Raw genomic sequence first — 21,378 nt, forward strand, 5'->3', positions numbered from 1 at the left:
ATACAAGGAGCGAGGGAATGATGCCAGCAGTGGGGAAGATAGATTGCAAATTAGTAACACATACAATATACCTGATATCCTTCCTGATGAGGTAGAACATGCATTGAACAAAATGAAGAATCAGAAAGCTCCGGGGGAAGATGAAGTTACTGTAGAGCTGTTAAAATTGGGAGGAAGAGACATAACACAAAAACTGGCAGGACTCCTCACAAAATGCATTAGAAAAAGTGTGGCACCTAAGGAGTGGAATAATGCAATCATAGTTTTGCTGCATAAGAAAGGAGATAAATCAGAAATTGGAAATTATAGACCAATTAGCTTGTTATCCCACATCTACAAGTTGTTCAAAAGGGTCATTACTAACAGATTAGAAAGAATACTTGATGAGAATCAACCGAAAGAGCAAGCTGGCTTTAGGACAGGATTCTCAACTATGGATCACCTTCACGTAATGTCACAGCTAATCGAGAAAGCAAATAAATTTAAAACACCATTATGCTTGGCATTTGTGGATTATGAAAAGGCATTTGACTCCATACAACATAAGACAATGTTTCGGACACTGGAAAGCCAAGGCACAGACACCCCATATATTATGATTTTGAAGAAAATATATGAGAATGCAACCTTCTTTATCAGACTAGACAAAGACAGAATTAATTTAAAATTGAGAAAGGAGTTCGACAAGGAGACACAATATCTCCGAAGTTGTTTACTGCTGCTCTTGAGGAAGCTTTCAGAAGATTAGACTGGTTGCAGAAAGGAATCAATGTGAATGGAGAGTACCCAAACCATTTACGATTTGCAGATAACATTGTGGTCATAAGCCATGATCCCAAAGAATGAGAGGAAATTCTTAATCAGTTATGCAGAGTTGGTAAGGATTTTGGACTAAAGATGAATATGGCTAAAACAAAAGTAATGATGAACAAGTATGCCACAGAAAGGAATACAGGCATACCTCGAATAACGAATAGGATGCGTTCCACGAAATTACTTCGTTAAGCGAAACTTCGTTTTCAGAGGTAAAAATACTATGGCCAGAATAGGGATACGTTCCTACGTAAAGAAAATGAAAAGCTTTTTTTTCGAACAAAGAAAAGTTTTATTAAATAAACAGTTAACTTACATACAAAGTGAAATCACATTTTAAAATATGAGTCTAAAGTTGATTGCTTATGCTTTTTTTTCTCTTTCATTTAACAATTGCCTATACGGAGTTATTGCATTTAACACTGATCGCTTAACAATAACACTTCTTCCTAAATCAGGATCATTTTCACTAAAAAAATTTAAAATGTTTTCAATGTCATTTAAGCACCTTTTTAAATCTTTGGTTGTTAACACTTTTTCGGCAGGAACTCCTTTAACTTCGTCTTCATTTTCTTTGTCTTCGTTGCTAACAAGGTTTTCTAAATCTTCCACTGAAAAACCATTATCTTCTGCATTCAATAAATTTCTAACATCCTCTTCATCGACATTTTCGAAACCTATTGATTGAGCCATCTGGATAACTTCATTTCTAATTTCTTGGATGTTATTTTCTTCTTCTAGTACAACTTCTGGCCATATTTTGCGCAAAACTCCATGTAAGCATTTCTTTGTGACTTCTTTCCAAGAACTATCAATGTTTTCAATTGCATTTTTAATGGTGTAGTTTTTCCAAAAAGTTTTAACTGTCATTTCCTCTTTATCCTCTAGTTCAGTTAAACTGCTTAATGTTCGACGCAGATAATAAGCTTTAAATGATGCTATTACTCCCTGATCCAATGGTTGAATCAGGGAAGTTGTGTTTGCTGGAAGAAACACAACATTGACAGGAATGCATGTGTCCAACGTGTTAAGATCAGTATGATGTCCCGGAGCATTGTCTAACAACAAAAGAGCTTTTTCTTCAAAGTTGTTTTTTTGACAATACCGTTTTACTTCAGGACAAAAGTGGTTAACAAACCAATCAGTAAATAACTGCTTGGTAACCCACGCTTTTCTATTTGCTTTCCATATTACAGGTAAATTCATTTTTATGTTACCTTTTAACGCCCTCGGATTTTCTGAATGGTAAACTAATAACAATTTTAATTTATAATCGCCAGAGGCATTTGATCCAAAGAGTAACGTTAAACGAAAATCAGCTGCTTTGAACCCAGCAGCTGATTTTTCTTCAATAGAAATGAAGCTTTTTGTTGGTAGCTGTTTCCAGAACAAACCGCTTTCGTCAACATTGAACAAATTTGGTGGAAAATTTTCACGTTGAATTATTTCCTTTAGTTTTTCTGGAAACTTCTCCTGTTAATTTTACACTATGAATCCTGGCCCGTTTTTTAAATTTCTCGAACCAACCACGAGAAGCCCCAAAGGTTTCCGTAATTTCTTCAGTTTGTTTAGATTTCAGGTGATTAAACTGGAATATTTTTTTATGTTAAATGGGGCTTGAAATTGCGGACTTCGTTATATCAAAGCTTCATTATCAGAGGTAACGTTAACCGAGGTATGCCTGTATAATGATTGAAGGAGCAGTAATTGAAAAGGTAGAGTCATATACTTATCTGGGACAAGTCATTAGCTGTAATAATGATAAATGGATGGAAGTCAAGAGTAGAATAAATTTTGGATGGATAGCATTCAGAAAATGTCACATACCGAGGAGCAATATCCCAATTTGTCTGATTATTTGTAAAATAATGAACCAATGTATACTCCCCACTATGACTTATGGAAGTGAAACTTGGGCACTCACCAAAAGAATGGAAGAGAAGCTGAGAACTACACAGCGAAGAATGGAACGAATTATATTGGGAATCAGACTGTTAGATAAGAAGAGAAACACGTGGATTAGGCAGTAAACTCAAATAAAGGACATTCTTATCAAAACTAAAGAACTAAAATGGTCTTGGTTGGGCAGGACACATAGCTCAAAGACATGATGACAGATGGACTAAGAAAATAACAGAATGGTACCCAAGAGGAGCTTGAAGAAAACCTGGAAGACAACAGCGGAGATGGACAGATGAAATTCATAAGTTTTTGGGTAGTAAATGGATGGCCATTGCACAAAACAGAAGGAACTGGAAAGTTGCTGGAGAGGCCTTCATCCTGCAGTGGATTGAAAATGGTTGATGATGATGTTGATGACCACCAACCCCAGGAGCCTTACTTGCCTGTAGGCTCAAAGTTTTTTCATTAAATAAACATGTGAAATTTCAACATCATTAATTGCATTTTTTACAACTTCACTCCCATAATTTCTTATTGATACAAAGGGTTTTTCTTCTGTAAATATTGATGCATAATAACTGTTGAGTTCATCTGCAACTTCGGCTGGGGTATCTAATACTATCCCATGTCTGTTATACAAGGGTCCGATCTGATTAATGCTTCTCTTCTTTGCATTTATATATGTGAAGAATTCCAATCCCCACTCTGCTCTCTTTGCCAGCAATTTCTCATAATCTGCCTTTTCCAGCCTTACCTTTTCTGTGACACTATTAATGATAAATTTATAGCTGTTATAGGCTTCAATAGTTTTTATTTCTCTATAACTTTTTTCATGCTGTATTTTTCTGCTCAAGTAATCAGAAAACTTCCTTATTCATCCAAATCTTCCTCATGGAGTATTTTTTTAATGGTATATAAGCATTCAAGGCATCTGTGATTAATGTTTTAAAGGTATACCATAATTCAATTGTATTCACTCTCTGTGAGATACCTATCCAGTTAATAGAGGCCATGTAGCATCTTAAGCCATCGTAATTTTTTTTCCTGAAATTATAACCCATTCCTTTGCCCTTATTACTGCTACCTCTCTCTTTATCATCAACCGTAAAACTCCGAGATCACTTCCTTCTACTGGTTCTTGTACTGTCAGCCCTATTATGTCATCTGGTTCATGGGTGATGAGGAGGACTTAGAATATTCTTTTCTCTAGTACTTTCCCTGACATGTTGATACAAATAACAATCATCTAGTTCAGTGTTTCCCAAACTGGGGTCTGCAAACCCTTGGATGTCCGTAGACCAGTTCCAGGGGGTCTGCGAAACAGTGGTCACGCAAGCGCACACACACACACACACACACACACACAACATATGCTTTTGTTATATATAGGGGTCCGCAAACTTTTTTTTTTGATATTTGAAGGGATCCGCGAACTTTTTTTTGTTATTTAAAGGGATCCGTGAACTTTTTTTGATTTTTGAAAGGGTCCGTAGATTTATTTAAAAATTTTGTCCCCATGTGGAGTTTCCTGCCCATTTGCTCCAATCAATTAGAGGCAAATTAAAATCACCTATAATAAGACATTGATGCTTGCTTGCCCATTCCATTTGTATGTAGAGACTCATCATAATCTTCACAATCACCTGGCAAACACAAAATAATCAAGGAATAGTTGGGGGGGGGAGAAACAAAGAAATGCCTACATCTAGATTTGATTATGTATACCCAGTGTATAAAAACACTGCTTCTTCACCTGGTCTTGTGATACTTGTAATATCATAATTTACCATGTCAGTTATTTATTTATGCATATGTGTCAGTTACTTAATTTCATATTTAAACTTATCTTATTTAATTCTGGTTGGTATTATGATACCAACTTGAATCCTGGTTGAGTCTTTTCAAATTACATGATTTATCTTTGTAGGAACAAAATTTGAAGCCAATATCATGAACAAACACATATTCAAGGACAATTTTGATGATGTATAATCAGAACTATAGATAGATTAGTAAATGTTGAAAGATGAAGGAAGCTAGCTTTTTGCTGCATCAGCCAAAAAAAAAAAAAAAAAAAAAAGAAAAAAAAAAAGTCAGATAATAAACATCACGACCAGAGGAACTGTCTAGTGAAGATCTGATTGAATTTTCTCAACAGGAAGAAAGAAAGAACATGAGGAAGCAGAGAATGTGGAACAATAGTTATGAACTAAGAAAATATCAGAAATTTTAATAATAATTATTGAAAGTAATGCCAGAATTGTTGAGGTCAATCATTTCATAGAGTGAGGTCTACTGGAAAAAAGGAAAATTGAAGCTGCTGTTAATTTATAGAGAACTCTATAAAACAGATTAAAAAGATAGAAATCCTAATTAAAGTGTGTAAATTATACTATTATTCTATTGACACAATAGAATACAGGTGACTCCCGCTTAACGCTGATAATGCGTTCCGGAAAAACAGAGCACTAAGTGAATCCGCGCTAAGTGAGTGCTGCATTCCCATAAGGTAACATATGTATTTGTGAGTTGCGGTCAGTGCCATAGGATATTTCCTATGGTTGATGGAATAATAAATGGTAGTGAAAAGATGCACAAATGTCGGTCAAAATATTTAATATTCAAATATTTGTACATATAAAATATTCTGCATTACACACGTATACTACTTACTACTTACGTATCAAAATTAAACTTAAAATTCCAATTAAAATCATGAATTTAATTGATCTAAATTGATTTAATTTAATTGATGAATTTAATTATGAAAAATGTGTCGATTTTGGGTTGAACTTTGGCCCTCTTCCAAATAAACGAAAAGGGGTATTCATTTTAAATTCCCTGCAGTTTAATTACCACCCAACAATAAAGTCAACCGATCCTTCGCCGCTTTGAAACCTGGCCTGTTTTTTTCTTCTTTCAATATGAAACTTCTTTTAGGCATTCGTTTCCACAAAAGTCCTGCTTCATCTATGTTTTAAACTTTAACACACAATACCCCTCTTCAATAATTTTAACAAGTTCTTTTTTGAAAGTTTCGGCTCCTCTATCTGCATTTGCGGCTTCTTCCTGGATTTTAAATCTATTCAACCAGCTCTTACTAGTTTTAAATGGTTCCAATTTTTCTTACATTTATAGTCTTACGGTGTTGCTTTTTCATTCTTATTGGTCATTATTAACTCCTCGAAAATGTAACTGCATTGGTTGCATTAATTATGATACAATGTTCAAGTAAACTGTTCGTTACGCACGATGTCTAATACTGTACTGAGTGATGACTAGACTTTGGATAAATGCATATAATGCAAATATTACAAGCAATATAATTGATAATTTTTTAAAATGTTGATCTCAGAACTACGTAACAAGTCACTGTACTGCAATTAAATTAGCGCATGAGAGAATTTCACTATTTCACTGAGCGTAGGAATATTTCTCAAGTCGGCGTGGGAAACGTTTTAACCGTATTCATTTTCAAGCTATCGACTCCATCAAATGAAACGATTTCGTTAAATATGCCAAAAATGAAATCTTAAAAAGAGTGTTATAGTGATATCTGTGACAGCGTTATAGTCAGATACAGGTTATAATATAAGAACAGCATTATAGCGAATCAGCGTAAAGAGAACCGCATTATAACGGGGCCCTGCTGTAATATGTTACAATAATCTAATGAACTAAGGAATACAGGCTATAGTTCTGGATAGTTCCATGATTCTGTCTTCAGAATAAGCTACAGCTAAACCATCTGCACATTACCAGCTACAAACTGGGTATGAAATTAACTCATTAAGGTTTCTTGTAATATCCATTGTACAGTAAAATATGTAGATGAATTCAGAAGATTGGCAACTTTCGATCAGACAATTCTTGAAGATGATTTCGGTTTTCATTATTTCAAGCTCCATTGCTTCTTGCTCTTGTGCATCTATCTCTTTCTCATACCTGTGTATCATACCCTGTATGTAATATCTTTGGATTGCTAATAAATTAAAAACTTTATACACGTAACTCATATTATTAATTTTTCATATTTCTTTTGTTTATGAATTATATTTCTATGTTTTCCAATGTTGTTTGAAATGTAACCTCCCTTTATTTTAGGTATTTACCATTTTCAAAGAAATATATCTGCATTTCTTTTGCATTCACGTGGTTCTTTCTCATTATTTAAACAGCTTTTGATGTGAAGTGTTTTCTGAAGATAACCTGATTTTTGTCTCTAGCTTCTATGTCAATGAACTAACAGATTTCTTTCTAACATCAGTATTAGTTTTAGTGTTGAAAATGATGCAAGGAAACAAGTTTATACAGATCAGCCAGGGAGGAGGGGGGGGGAAAAACACTCCCCACATTACATGTCCAACTTCTCTTCCAATAAAACCCCCAAGGCAGATGTGCCAGTCAATCAGACAACACAGAGGCAACCCCCAAGGAAGAATGTGCTGGTCCCACAGGAGCTAATTGTTGTTGGTGACTCTTATCAGGGAAATGGAAAATATATTGTGCAAAAAGGAGAGGTGGAATAGGACCAGCATATGTCTGCGAGGGGGCAAAAGTTGATGAGGTTGTAGAGCTGATATCATCTTTTAAGGGCACAAAAGGTGGTATTGTTCAATACATTGGCAGTAATCACATGAGTAGGAGATCTGCAGACTTATAAGTACAGAGCAATGCTGAAATAAAGTTGCGAGTTAGGGTTAAATTTGAAAGTGTCTGCAATTATGCCCAGATATGATAGGAGGGAACATACGATGATAGACTTCAATCAATTCAGCCCTGGAGAGATTGTACAAAGCTCATAGGATAAAATTTTTTTCACAGCGATCTATGCTTGTTAATAGAAGATACTGCTTTTACAGGGATGGGATACACTTAAATAGAAAGGGTGCAAAAATATTTGTTTTTGCTATTGAGGAAGTGTTAGATGGGTCAGGAAATTGCTAGCCTGGGGTGGGGGTTACACATACTAATAGATTAACAATAGCTGCAGGCAGAGGCAAAAGTGATCCTTGCACTGCCATTGGAAAAAAAGCAGCAGCCTAGAAAGCAAGGTGCTGGAGATTTCTAATTCTACTGGGAGTCATCGTGTAACAAGTAAATACATGGGCTGTGTTAGGATAACTAAGAGTAAGAACAACTTTCATATACACCAATGCTAGGAGCACAGTAAATAACTTTGATAAATTTGAAGTACTGGTCAAGACATCATATGTAGACATTGTTGGGATATCAGAGATGTGGTGTCACTCAAATATACGGAATGCAGAATTTGAATATGGGGAGTACTCTTTTGTACAGAAAGGATAGAGGATGAGAGGGGTGGGATTATTCTCTTAGTTAAGAAGCACATAAAATCTAAGACAGTGAATCCATTTGACATGGGTGGCCAGTGCAATGTTGATTCAATTTGGTGTGACATAAGCACTGGAAGGCAAAAATTAGAATAGGAGTGTGTTATAGGCCAAATGACTGTAGTGAGTATAATGCACAACTTTACAGAGAAATTGAGTGGGCCAGTAAATCAGAATGTTTTATAATGGCAAATTTTAACTTTCCAGATATAGACTTGCACATTAGCAAGACTTCTTGTGACTTTATCCGATTGGTAATCAAGTCACAAAGGAGGTTAGGCAAACAAAGGCAGTTTACAAGAAATGTTTGGCAAAGGATGCAAAGAAAACCGGCAAAGACTTCTTTACTTATGTAAAGATGAGAAAGAAGGGGATGAAACAAATTGGTTCACTTGATTTCAATGGTTCTACCGTTGATGATCCTGCTCAGGTTTCTGACAAACTGAATGAGTATTTTGCACCTACATTCACACGTGAGGAATTCTTTAGAGAAGCGGATGGCTGAAATTTACCATACTCTAACAGGATTCTAAATGATTTTGCAATAACTGAGGGGAAAGTGGAAGAGAAATCATTGAAGTTAAACATAAGAAAGTCAACTGGGATGGATGGGATCTACCATATTTCCCCATGTATAAGACGCACCTTAATTTTGGGGCCTGAAATTTGAAAAAAAAAATGTATTACATAAAGTTATTGAACTCAAGTTTTATTCATCATAAAATTCATACAACTCCTCATAACTTGAATTCAGCACTGTGCAAAAATCTTTACTGAGCCATTTCTGGGCAGAACGTGGCAAAACGTAACCTAATATACCGGTAACACGTGCGAAACAATGAGCGCAAAGACAACAAGCACGAAAAAGCGGGAAATGCAAGTAAAAAAAATCTACAACCACTGTATAAGATGCACCCAGTGTTTTGACCCCAAATTTTTCGAAAAAAGGTGCGTCTTATACATGGGGAAATATGGTATTCATTTATATTACAGGATGCAGTGAAGGAACTAAGCAAACCCTTAGCGATAATTATGAGAGGATCCTTGGATTCAGGGGAAGTCCCTCTACACTGGAGATGTGCGAATGTACCCCAAAATTATAAAGGGGAATCATCAAAAAGGTGACACGAGTAATTTCAGACTTGTTAGTTTAACTTCTGTTCTGGAGAAAATAATGAACTCACACACACGGGTGAGAACTGGATACAAAAAATAATTTTGATATCATATACTTTTTTTCTATATTTATCAGTGATATTGATGAAGGCATATCAGGCTTAATGTCCCAGTTTGCAGATGATACAAAGGCTGGCATGGTGGTTAATGACAGTAATGATGATATGCTACCACAACAGGATCTACAAAAGTTAGCAGATGGGCTGAGAAATGGCAGTTGAAGTTTAACATTGACAAATGCAAAATACTGCATATGGGTAGCAGTATCCTCAGAGTAACATGCCAACTGTGTGGTACTATGCTCTGGGTAGTGGAAAATGAAAAGGATTTGGGGGCTATTTCTCCTCCACTTTGCTGCTTTCAGTTATTACAAAATCATTTAGCTCCTGTTAAGAGTTTGATAAACTGCTGCCCTCCTCTTCCCTACAGAATTCCTCATGTGTGAATGTAGATGCAAAATACTCATTCTGTTTGTCAGCTATCTGAGTAGGATCACAACAGTTAGTCTGTATTCTGCCTAACCTCCTTTGTCACTGGATTACAGACTAACTTATCTACCATAGGCTTCTGTGTCATCTGATAATTTATATGCATCCAATGCACTTTTTTTTTCTGCCACGAGTGTATTAGTTCATCTGACATCCATTTAGGTCTATGCCTTGAGCAGTATTTCTTAGTTGGTATGAAAAGTCTAGTAGCTCTATGTTTAATTCCTTGAATGATTCCCATTTAGAATTTTCTGTGGATAACATCATTAGTTGCTCACTGTATTAAATTTAAAAACTGCCTGAGACCACTGTAGTCACCTCTACAAAAGCAAAAACCCTTCCCTTTACCCCTGATGGCAGTTACATCTTTAAAAAGTAAATTCCACATCAGTACACTATGATCACTGCCACCTTGTGGTTCCTTTATCTGCAGATTTTTAATGCTTGAATAATCACTATTGATAATCAGATCAAGAGTATTACTTCCTCTGGTTGCCTCTCGAACATGCTGCTGTAGAAAACAATCATCCAATAAATCCACAAAAAGTCTTGCTACTGTGCGAGTGACCAACCCACAAGTTCCCGTCAATATCTGGGAAGTTAAAATCCCCCATTATATAACATTCTGATTTATTGGCCCACTCTATTTCTCTGTACAGTTGTTCATTGTACTCATCAGAGTCAATTATAACATGCTTCTAATCTCATTTTATGTGGCCTTAGCTAACAGCATAACCACCTCCTCCCTTCCTATACTGTCTTTTCTTTTTGTACACAATTGTACTCTGCAAATTTTAATTCTGCATACCTTATATCTGAGTGACACCATGTCTCTGATATTCCCACAATATCTGCCTTTTGATGTCTTCACCAGCACTTCAAATTCATCAATTTTATTTACTATACTCCTAGCATTAGTGTACATGCAAGTATATATGCACCTGTTCTTACTCATGTATTTACTTGTTCCATGATGATTCCTAGCAGTCCTCGAAATCTCCACACTTGCTTTCCAGGCTGCTGCTCGTTCCAATAGAAACAGTGCGAGAATCACTTTCAACTCTGCTGTGGCTACTGTTAATCTATTAGTCTGTAAATCCCCCCCCCAAACTAGCAGTTTTCTGACCTACCTAACAGTGCTTCGATAGCATCAGCAAATATTCTTGCACTCTTCTTGCATTTAAGTGTATCCCATCCCTGTAGAAGCAGTCTTTCCTGTTAACAAGCACAGACCACTCTGAGAAAAATTCTACCCCATGAGCCCATAATCTCTTCGGTGCCAAATTGATTGACAAAGCTCTCATCATATACTCCCTCCTATTGTGTCTGGGCAGAATTGCAATCACTTAGCAAATTTTCGAATTGCAGAAATTGACCTGTGCTTGTTAAGTAAATCTGCAGATCTCCTACTCTTAGTGTCATTCATGCTAATGTGTCCAACAGTATCACCTTTTGTGCCCTTAAAAGATGATATGTGTGCAACAATATCATCAACTTTTGCCCCTGGCAGACATACCCTGGTCCTATTCCACTTATCCTTTTTTGCGCAATATAATTCCCTTTTCCCTAACAGTGGAGCCAACGACAATAACTAGCTCTTGTGGGACCAGTGCATTCTGCCTTGAAGATTGACACTTTGTTGCCTGATGCAGAAGAGTGAGCTCTGGCATTGGGCAGCCAAGAGCTTGATGGGCCCCCCCATTTTAATTCCTTTGAGGACATCTATCCTACTTTTCAAACTCTCATAGATGTCCATCAGAATGCTGAGTTGCCTCCTAATTTCTTCCCACTCTCTGTACCCAGCACACATAAAGACATCCTTCTTGGCTAAAATGTCAGTTGCCCATCTTATTTATTACGTAACAATTATGCTACTATTTATTCTTAAAACATTTTTAGCAAGCATTATTAAATTTACCCTTAAATATTAAAAATTTTCATCATTATTTATAAGTATGATTTTCTGATATTCAGAAAAAATTTAATATAAATAAAATAAATGGAGCATGCAATGTTTATGTTCTAGCAGTGGGGGCTGATCTTTAATCACAATAAATAAAACATTCAAAAATCCACCACTATTTGAAACAAAAAAAAAAAAAAATCAATTTCTTCACATTTAAGCATTTTGTGTGACCATAGGAAACTTGGTTGTAGTAGTGTGTTTTCTTGATGTTAGTCTCTATGATACATCTGCAGCTTAGGCACCTCCGTAGCCAGGTGGGCAGGAGCAGCAGTGCGTAGCACACGCTTCTTGATTAGACCGGGGTTCGAGCCCGTGACCACCAAATATGGAGGATGCGGAAAGGTCAGGGAATGACCACCGCATATCCCCGGAGCAATATGGCCTTAGTTGCTAATGCTTCTAAAAACCAAATAATAACAACAACATCTACATCTACTGTTTAAAACTTAAGGCTTAGAGTGTGATGCACACGAAAGTTTGTTAATTATCATGTTATCCCTGTGGTGGTGGCAACTTTCTTTGACGTTCCATTGTAATATTGCATAATCTTTCTACAGTAATTCAAGAACTGCACACTTCACTGCCAGCAGAGCCATACAAGGTATAGTGGAGTTTTTTTTAGTTTTTTTTATTTTAGTTTTCTTAACAAAGAAAAGTGCACCTAGTCCACTTTCAGCACACACAACAATTTATTTTGGACTACAAGCTTAGAGTAGCTGCAGATGTGCAGTAAATAGACACTTATACTACAAATTAAAATGAGTATAAAGAAGTGATATAAAAACCTTTATTTCCATTGTAGGAAAGTACAGAAAGCTAGTTCACTGTATATTTTTTCACCAACAAAGGAACTACTATATTTTGGTCTGAAAAAACCTGTGGTTGTTATGTAAGCCTTTTGCCAAAGAGTAGTGTTGCATATCTCTCATGAAGTAAAAGTACTTTTTGTTATGGAGTTAGTACTGTCCACATCATGCTTTCCTCCACTAAAGCATATTTAAATTTAGTTATTATTTATTTTGTGTAGGCCATGAATCGATCTTTGCCAAATGTAATTCTTGGTGGGTATGGAACTTCTAGCACAGGAACAGGAAAGCCGATGGCTGTTAGTGGTATACATACTGAATGTAACGTCGATCAAGCTGTACAGATGATTTCTGATGCCAGAAACATTATCATTACACCTGGTTATGGCCTTTGTGTTGCAAAAGCACAATATCCACTCTCAGAAATGGTGAAGTTACTCTCTATGAAAGGAAAAAATGTCAGATTTGGTATACATCCTGTAGCAGGTATTTTTATTTATTTATTTATTATTATTATTAATAAATGTATTCATTTTCTACTTTTAATCTGGAAATTATGCACTTATGTCTTATGCTCAATGCTGATGGGATTCTTCCTCTAGCTCAGAAAAATCACCTGAGAGGGCATAAATTCAAATTGAGGAAAGACAGATGTAGGATAGATGTGCGGAAATTTGCCTTTAGCCAGCGGGTGGTTGGTGGGTGGAACAGACTTCCATCCCTTGTCGTGGAAGTTGATAGCCTAAATAAGTTTAAGGCTCAGCTGGACAGGTATTTCGAACGAACAGAGGGGTGAAGTGGAAGTGGTTATTTTGATTTATTTATGTTACTTTTTTTTTTTTTTTTTTTTTTTTTTGGCTGATGCTGCATAAGCTTGCTTTCTTGCATCAAATGCCTCTACTAATGCTAATGCTAATGCTAATTTATAAATAACCTTGGTTAAAGCAAATTGGATGTCTCAATAAATATCAGCTGTTATTTAAAAAAAAAAAAATTAACAATCTGTTATTTTTGAATTTAATGAAAATTATTTTATCCAATTAATAATAGTTCATTACCCTTAACCTTTGACATTTAGATTTGATTCATTAAAAATAAGGTAATCCAACTTCTTCCTGTCAGTTTGATTCATTGTTAATTTCTCAGCCACATTAAATTTAAAATTTGTTAAAGGTATTTTACTGTTAAGTTTCCCTTGAGTGCTTTGTGAAGTGTGTATGATTTGTTAGCTGCAGTCAGTATATCAAGACTAAAATGTTTAGACTAACAGCATAGCTACACTTAGATCACAAGACTGATCCTTATACAAAGGGTACTAGGAAAGTTTTGCAATATGACGCAACAGTGAATCACAGGAAGCTGCTTGTTGCTGCATGTTGCTGCATGTTGAGACATGTTCATACGTGCATAGCAGCCGCCGCGCCAAGTCGATGGGCTCAGTTATTCATTAGTAGTGAGAGTGTAAAGTGCTTGCGATGGCATCGTGGTCACGAAATGAGATAAGGACAGTTTTGCGGTATAATTTCGTGCGTGGTTTAACCATAGACCAGTGCTTAGAAAAAATGACTCTTGCACTAGATGATGATTGTCCACATCGTACAACGATATTCAGGTGGTATAGAGAATTCCAAAGGGGAAATTTCACTCTGGAGGATTCTGAGAGGCCGGGAAGGCCACGAACGTCAGTTACGGAGGAAAACGTTACTGCTGTGAGGAAAATGCTTGACGAAAACAGGCGAGTGACCTACCAACAGATAGCGGATACTTTGGGCCTAAATGCACCAGCAATTCATTCGATTCTGCAAGATCATTTGCACGTGAAGAAACTTTGTTCTCTCTGAGTGCCGCATCAACTGACTGAAGAGCAGATGACACGATGTGTGACTTGGTGCCGGGAGATGTTAAAAAAGTTTGATAAGGGACAATCTCGGTATGTGAACAACATCGTGACAGGTGACGAGACTTGGCTGTACTATTACGATCTGCCGACCAAGGCTCAAAACAAAGTTTGGGTCTTTGATGATGACGACACACCCGTAATTGTCAGAAAATCCCGATCTGTAAAGAAGAAAATGATAGCTGTATTTTTCAAATCGAGTGGAATTGTGGAACGTGTCGTTTTGGACACGCAGAAGACAGTCACAGCTAAGTGGTATACTGAACAATGCCTGCCTAAAGTCATTGGATCTATGAAGAACCTGCAGCCAAAGTCAAGAATGGACACCTGGTACCTCCATCACGATAATGCTGCAGCTCACCGCGCCAAAGCCTGCACTGAATATTTGACCACGACAGGACTGAAACTTCTCGAGCACCCTCCCTACAGCCCAGACCTTGCTCCCTGCGACTTTGCACTGTTCCCGCATGTGAAAATGAAGCTAAAAGGGAGGCGGTTTTCCAGTGATGAGGACCTTTTACGGGCTTGGGACAACGAGTGTGCTTTACTCCCTAGTGAAACTTGGCAGAACTGATTTAAAGATTGGTTTCGGAGGATGGAGAGGTGTATTGAATGTAGAGGAAATTACTGTGAAAAAATTAAATAAACAAAGCTGTATTGCAAAACTTTCCTAGTACCCTTTGTATATTGACCAATGTATTATATTTTTCAATTATCCTTTCTCATTTAGTTATAAATTACTTTAAACTCTGAAATAAAAATAGAGTTATCATCCTGGATAATATGAGAGAGTTAGTTATCTGAGTGATTCTTGCAGTTATTCTTACAGGAAAAACAGATTAAGAATAATCTGTTTTTCCTGTCTACACAGCAGGCACCATGTGGACTTCACTTTAACAATTATAGACATAAATGCTACCACAACATACTTAACCAAATTGTTATTGCTGCCTGCAAAACTGTTGGCTCATCGCAATGTATAATTCATTGCATATAGATTTACTGTATACCACTTGATTTATTTTTCGAGACAGATTTTCTTGGAATTATCTGAAACTATAGTCATAACTAGATCGGATTATATGCAAATGCATGTTGTGGCCATTTTAATTATTAGTGTATGTAAATGCATATAATAAATATTAACAGCAACATGCATGTTTTGTTAAGTTGCTCAATTTTTGAGACCTTAAGCTCAGAAATGTGATTTCAGTCATTGAAAACATCACAGTACAGTGGGGCCTCGACTTCTGATGACAGTGACATCTGATATTCTCAGGAACCGATTTACCTTCCATACAATCTTTTATTTTAAGGACCGATGACATTTGCAGGAACTGATGGCTTTCCAATATAGCTGGAACAATGCATTGGTATAAATTTTCAGATGCATGGTGTGCAGAACATCATTAGTATGATTATATTTGACCAACACAACATTCCCATGTGTTACAGTACTTCAAACAGTTTCAGCTGATCTTCCAGTGCTAAATTCCTGGATTATTATTTTAAGCATCTGGGTGCCTGGGTAAGCCAGGAAACATGCAGTAAGAACCTACTTCAAAGAATCATCTTCCCTGAAGCAGAGAGCTCAACATCTAGCAAGCATCCCAAACAATCCCAGATGTCCTATTTATAAGATAAATTATAACTGTGGAGGGATATATAGTACATTTAGAGAGGCCATGATGTCAATTGGTAAGTTGAGAACAATATAGCTGTTTTCAAGTTTTTTGAGCTCATCTGGACTGAGGACACCATGGTGGTGTCAGTTGTTATTGAAGTGTTAGTCGGATATGAAATATCCTGATCATGATGTAAGACTCTCTAGGAGGCTTCCGGATCAGCTAATGACTGGTGGGAGTCTGAGTAGTGTGTATGCAGTGGGGCATCGTTGAGGCTACGTTATGTCAAGGATCTGGGTATATTCTTACCACGTCTACGGCATATCCAAAAATTTCATTACTTCATACAGCATACTCCCACCCCCCACTTTTTCTTACGATTGAATACACTGAATTGTCAAACTAATAGAGCAAGCTTATCTGCAAAAAAGATCTAAACCTCCCAAACACTTCCTAGTTCATTTCACAAATATACGTGGCCTCAGTTGTAATCTCAAAGATGTCCATTTCCATTTACAGTCTGCCAAACCCCATGTACTTTTTCTGACACAATCTCAGTTACTGGTTGATTCAACTACTGCTTATCTCAGTTGCTCAAATTATTAGCAACGGAGACTCCTTTTGCCTCAAAGGTGGTACTTTTGCATTTATCCATTCCAGTATTCCCTGTTAGAGACTTGTTAATTCAGAATCTCCACTTTTTGATCTTCTCTGGCTTAAAATCTCTTTACCTTATTCTATCAAATTCATCTGTTGTTTCTACCATTCTCCCAATTCCACTTATCACTTGGAACTCTTTGACTTCCTCTCTTTCCAGCTTGACTTTCTCCAGTCCAACTTTCCTAACGGTGAGTTAATTTTCTTTGGTGATTTTAATGTTCACAGCTCCAACTGGCTTTTGTTTTCTAGTCACACAGATCCAGCTGGTCGAGATGCCAAGGCTTTTGCAATTACTAATGACCTCGGTCAGATTGTTCATTTACTTACCAGAATACCGGACAATCCTAACCATACAGCAACACGCTTGATGTTTTTCTCACAAACAGCCCTTCTACATGGTCGAAGTGAGTGGTCCTTTAGGCACCTCAGATCACAACTTGATGATTGTCTCTTCTCATGGCCTTTATCTCATGGCTATTCCCAACCTCGTTTTGTTTGGCATTACAAGAATATGAAATGGGATGACCTGCGACATTTCCTTTCTTCTTTTGCTTGGTGGGATTACTGTTTTAAAACTTCTGATGTCATCAATTGCTCATTCGTATCAGAGAAATTATTCTTGTAAGAATGGAATCCTTTATTCCACACTCCACCTTAAGCCGACCGGGCTAGCCAGATGGATAAAGTGCCTTCCTGGCAACCCATAGGTCGCAGGTTTGAATCCCGCCTCGGGCTTGGATCAGAGTAAAATGTAAAAACTTTGGGAGGTGTAAAGAACATGAGTAAGTTCTTTGGCAAAGAATTTACTCATGTTCTTTGCCACCTTTTTTTCACTTTCTTATTCCAAAGGTGTTTTTCCTTCCTTGGAAATTTGGTCATATCCAGCCAGTTCCTAAAAAGGGTGAAAAATCCCTCCCATCCAATTATCGTCCCATTGCAATTATTTCTACTCTTTCTAAAGTAATGGAGAAATTAATTAAGTACCAAATCTTAAACTATCTACAAACCTTTAGTCTGATCAACGATCACCAGTATGGATTTGATCAGTGTGGATCCACTGGTGATATTCTGGCTTATGTACCCATTTATGGAAAAATTCAATGGAAAAGTTCGGTGAAACACAAGCATTTGCTCTTGACATTTCAAAGGCTTTCAATCATGTTTGGCATAAAGGTATTCTAAAAAAGCTTCCATCTTATGATTTGTCAACTGTTTTTCACAATTGGTTATCTAGTTTTCTCTGTTACCGCTCACTGAGGGTGATGGTAGATCTCTCTGTCTTCTAACTTCTCCACTAATGTTGGCCCCCAATGTTCAGTTCTTTACCTCACTCTTTTCCTCTTATATATTAATGACCTTCCATTGGCCAGAAATCCTATCCATAATTTTGCTGATGATAGCACATTGCATTCCACTTTCCAATTTGAGAAACCTTGCCTTGCTCGATCAGCTTAAACTTCTTGAATATCTTCTACCAATTCCTTAAATGTCGATCTCCAGGTAATTCTCCAGTGGGGCTAAGAAAACTTAGTTGATTTCAATCCTTCTAAAACTCAGTCTTGTCTTATATCTATAGACAGGATAGGAAGGGAGGAGGGGTTATGCTATTAGTTAAGAAACACATAAAATCCAAGGAAGTGAAGCCAGTCGACATCGATGGACAGGGCAGTGGCGAGTCAGTTTGGTGTGACATAAGCATAGGTAAATCAAAATTGAGAGTAGGAGTGTGCTATAGGCCTAATGACTCTGATTTGTATAATAAGATGCTGTACAGGGAAATAGAATGGGCCAGTAAATCGGAGAGTCTTATAATGGGGGATTTTAATTTCCCAGATATTGACTGGAATTTGTGGGTTGGTCACTCACACACTAGCAAGGCTTTTGTGGATTTATTGGATGATTATTTTCTACACCAGCATGTTCGGGAGGCAACTAGAGGGAGTAATACTCTTGATCTGATTATCAGTAGTGATCCCTCGTGCATTAAGAATCTGCAGATAAAGGAACCACTAGGTGGCAGTGATCACAGTGTGCTGAAGTGGGATTTACTCAAGGAGGTAACTACCACAGAGGTAAAGGGAAGGGTTTTTGCTTTCGTAAAGGCGACTATGATGGTCTGAGACAGTATTTAAATTCTATACAGTGGGACCAACTGATGATGTTACCAACAGCAAACTCAAAATGGGAAGCATTCAAGGAACTAATCTTGGAGGCTACCAGGCTTTACATACCAACTAAGAAATATTGTTCAGGGTTTAGGCCTAAATGGTTGTCAGATGAACTAATGAGACATGTGGCAGAGAAGAAAAATGCATGGGATACATACAAATTAATGGGTGACATGGAAGCCTATGATAGATATAAGTTGGTCTGTAACCAAGTCACAAAGGAGATTAGGCAGGCAAAGGCAGACTACGAAAAATCCTTGGCAAAGGATGCAAAGAAAAACAGAAAAGAGTTCTTTACATATTTAAACTCAAGAAGGAAAGAGATGAATCAGATTGGTCCACTGGATATTGATGGTTCAACAGTTGAGGATCCTGCTCAGATGGCTAACAATCTAAACGAGTATTTTGCATCTACATTCACGCATGAGGAGTTATTCAGGAAGGAGAATGATGTAGGTAAAGTAAACATTGGCAGTGAGCTGGATGATTTTGTAATAACTGAGAGGAAAGTGGAGGAGAGATTGTTGAGGATAAACATAAAAAAGGCACCTGGGGCGGATGAGATCTATCCAGTTATATTAAAGGAGGCAGCAAAGGAAGTAAGCAAACCCCTAGCCATAATTATGAGAGCTTCTTTGGACTCAGGGGAGGTACCCATAGACTGGAGATGTGCAAATGTAACCCCAATTCACAAAGGAGGATCAAAAGCTGACACAAGTAATTATAGACCTGTTAGTTTAACTTCTGTTCCAGGTAAATTATTGGAGGCACTGGTTAAAGAAGCACTGCAGGATCATCTAGACAAGAATTCAGTTATAGCTCAGACACAGCATGGTTTTGTTAAGGGCAGGTCTTGCCTGACCAATTTGATTGGATACTATGATGTAGTCACAAAAGAACTGGATGCAGGGAATAACTTTGATATTATATATTTGGATCTTAGAAAGGCTTTTGATACTGTTGCACATGGAAGACTGCTGCACAAATTGGAGCAGTGTGGCATTGGAGGCAAATTGCTGCTATGAATAAGGGGATGGTTGAGTGGCAGAAGACAGAGAGTGGTAATCAATGGACACTGCTCAACTTGGACTAATGTTATTAGTGGAGTTCCTCAGGGTTCAGTGTTGGGTCCGTTGTTGTTATTTTTGGTGTTTATGAATGATATTGATGATGGGATATCAAGTTTAATGTCCAAGTTTGCAGATGATACAAAGGTTGGCAGGGTTGTTAAGGACACTACTGACGCTATGCTGCTGCAACAGGATCTGGAAAGGTTGAGCAGATGGGCTGAGAGGTGGCAAATGAAGTTTAACATTGACAAATGGAAAGTACTACATATGGGAAACAGTAACCCCAGATCAGCGTATCAACTCTGTGGTACTACGCTGACATAAGGTATGTTCGTGTCAGACGGCACCTGGGATTTCTCCCATCTCCGCGTGTGTTTCGCTGTATCGAGGACAGTACACTGTCAAGCCAGAGACTTGAAAGTGTGTGGGTCGTGTCTGTGCAGTGTGATATGTTGTGCCCATTGTTTATCCGGCTTATTGGCCGCCAGGCCCCTAGTGGGGCCCGACGTTGCCCTGCCACGTGGAGGCTAGCCGGGTGTATCCAGTATCACAACAATTTGCTCTGGCAGGTCCTGCCACCTAGTTTTCTGGGATTTCAGTGGCTAGGGCCTATTTAAAAAAAAAAGAGAAAAAAAAAAAAATAATAATAATAAAATAAAATAAAATAAAAAGTTTATGCATTTGACATTAATGCTTAATGGGATTGCTGTTAGGAAATCGCTGGTTAGGGTTGAACACTAAAGAGATGTGTTAAAGGCCAAATAGGTCGGGCAAAATTTTGATGTTATTAAATTTAGACATGTAACGCTAGATAAAAGCTGATAGTGTTAGATATCTTAGAGATTTGCACAAAACCGGTAGAATTTAGACGTTGGTTATATTGGCGGCATTGTTAAGGGGTGTACTCGGTCGATTTAGTGAGAGAGATGGGGGGGAGATTGAAGGCTGGGGAGGAAACAGATAGAAGAATAGGGACGGATAGAGTAGGCATCCCCAAAGAGGTCAGTGGAGAAGAGCCCCACCAGGCGAAATATGGGGGGTAGGCAGGGAGGAGAGGAGACAGAGATCCGTCTCCTCCATTCCCTGCCTGGGGATGGGGTTTTAAAGGGAACCAGGTTAGAGTACCCAGTTCGGATCGCCAATGGCGTGTTGGCAGCAAAGCCGCAGAATGTCTTCGTCGGTGTCTTGTCCAAGGAGTGTCGAATCCGGTATGAAGGTCCAGCTGCCCATCCCGCTCTGGGGGTGGGATATGTTAGCTGGCAGTGGGAAACCTACCAGGTGAGGGGGGGGGGGGAGACACACACACATTTACTTCATTCGTAATGTGCATTCTCACTCTACTTGCATTCTTTTTTTTTTTTTTAATACTTTTTTCTTATTTTATAATTTTTTTTTTTTATTTATTTATTTTATTTTTATTATTTTTTTTTATACTTTTTTCTTATAATTTTTT

General features: G+C 37.5%; 1 protein-coding gene across 2 annotated transcripts in view; it reads left to right on the forward strand.

Moving 5' to 3' along the window:
- Positions 1-21,378, forward strand: part of LOC150085480 (NAD(P) transhydrogenase, mitochondrial-like) — a 445,310-nt gene that overhangs the window by 363,923 nt on the left and 60,009 nt on the right. For both annotated transcript variants that reach the window (XM_090374063.1, XM_090374062.1), the window contains exon 13: positions 12,727-12,991. In XM_090374063.1, coding sequence (XP_090230189.1) covers positions 12,727-12,991 — 265 coding nt within the window. The remainder of the gene's footprint in view (positions 1-12,726; positions 12,992-21,378) is intronic.

The sequence above is a fragment of the Mastigoproctus giganteus genome, chromosome 5 (genome assembly GCF_048544385.1).
Source record: "Mastigoproctus giganteus isolate SK-2022 chromosome 5, ASM4854438v1, whole genome shotgun sequence".
In the NCBI taxonomy this organism is placed as follows: Eukaryota; Metazoa; Arthropoda; class Arachnida; order Uropygi; family Thelyphonidae; genus Mastigoproctus; species Mastigoproctus giganteus.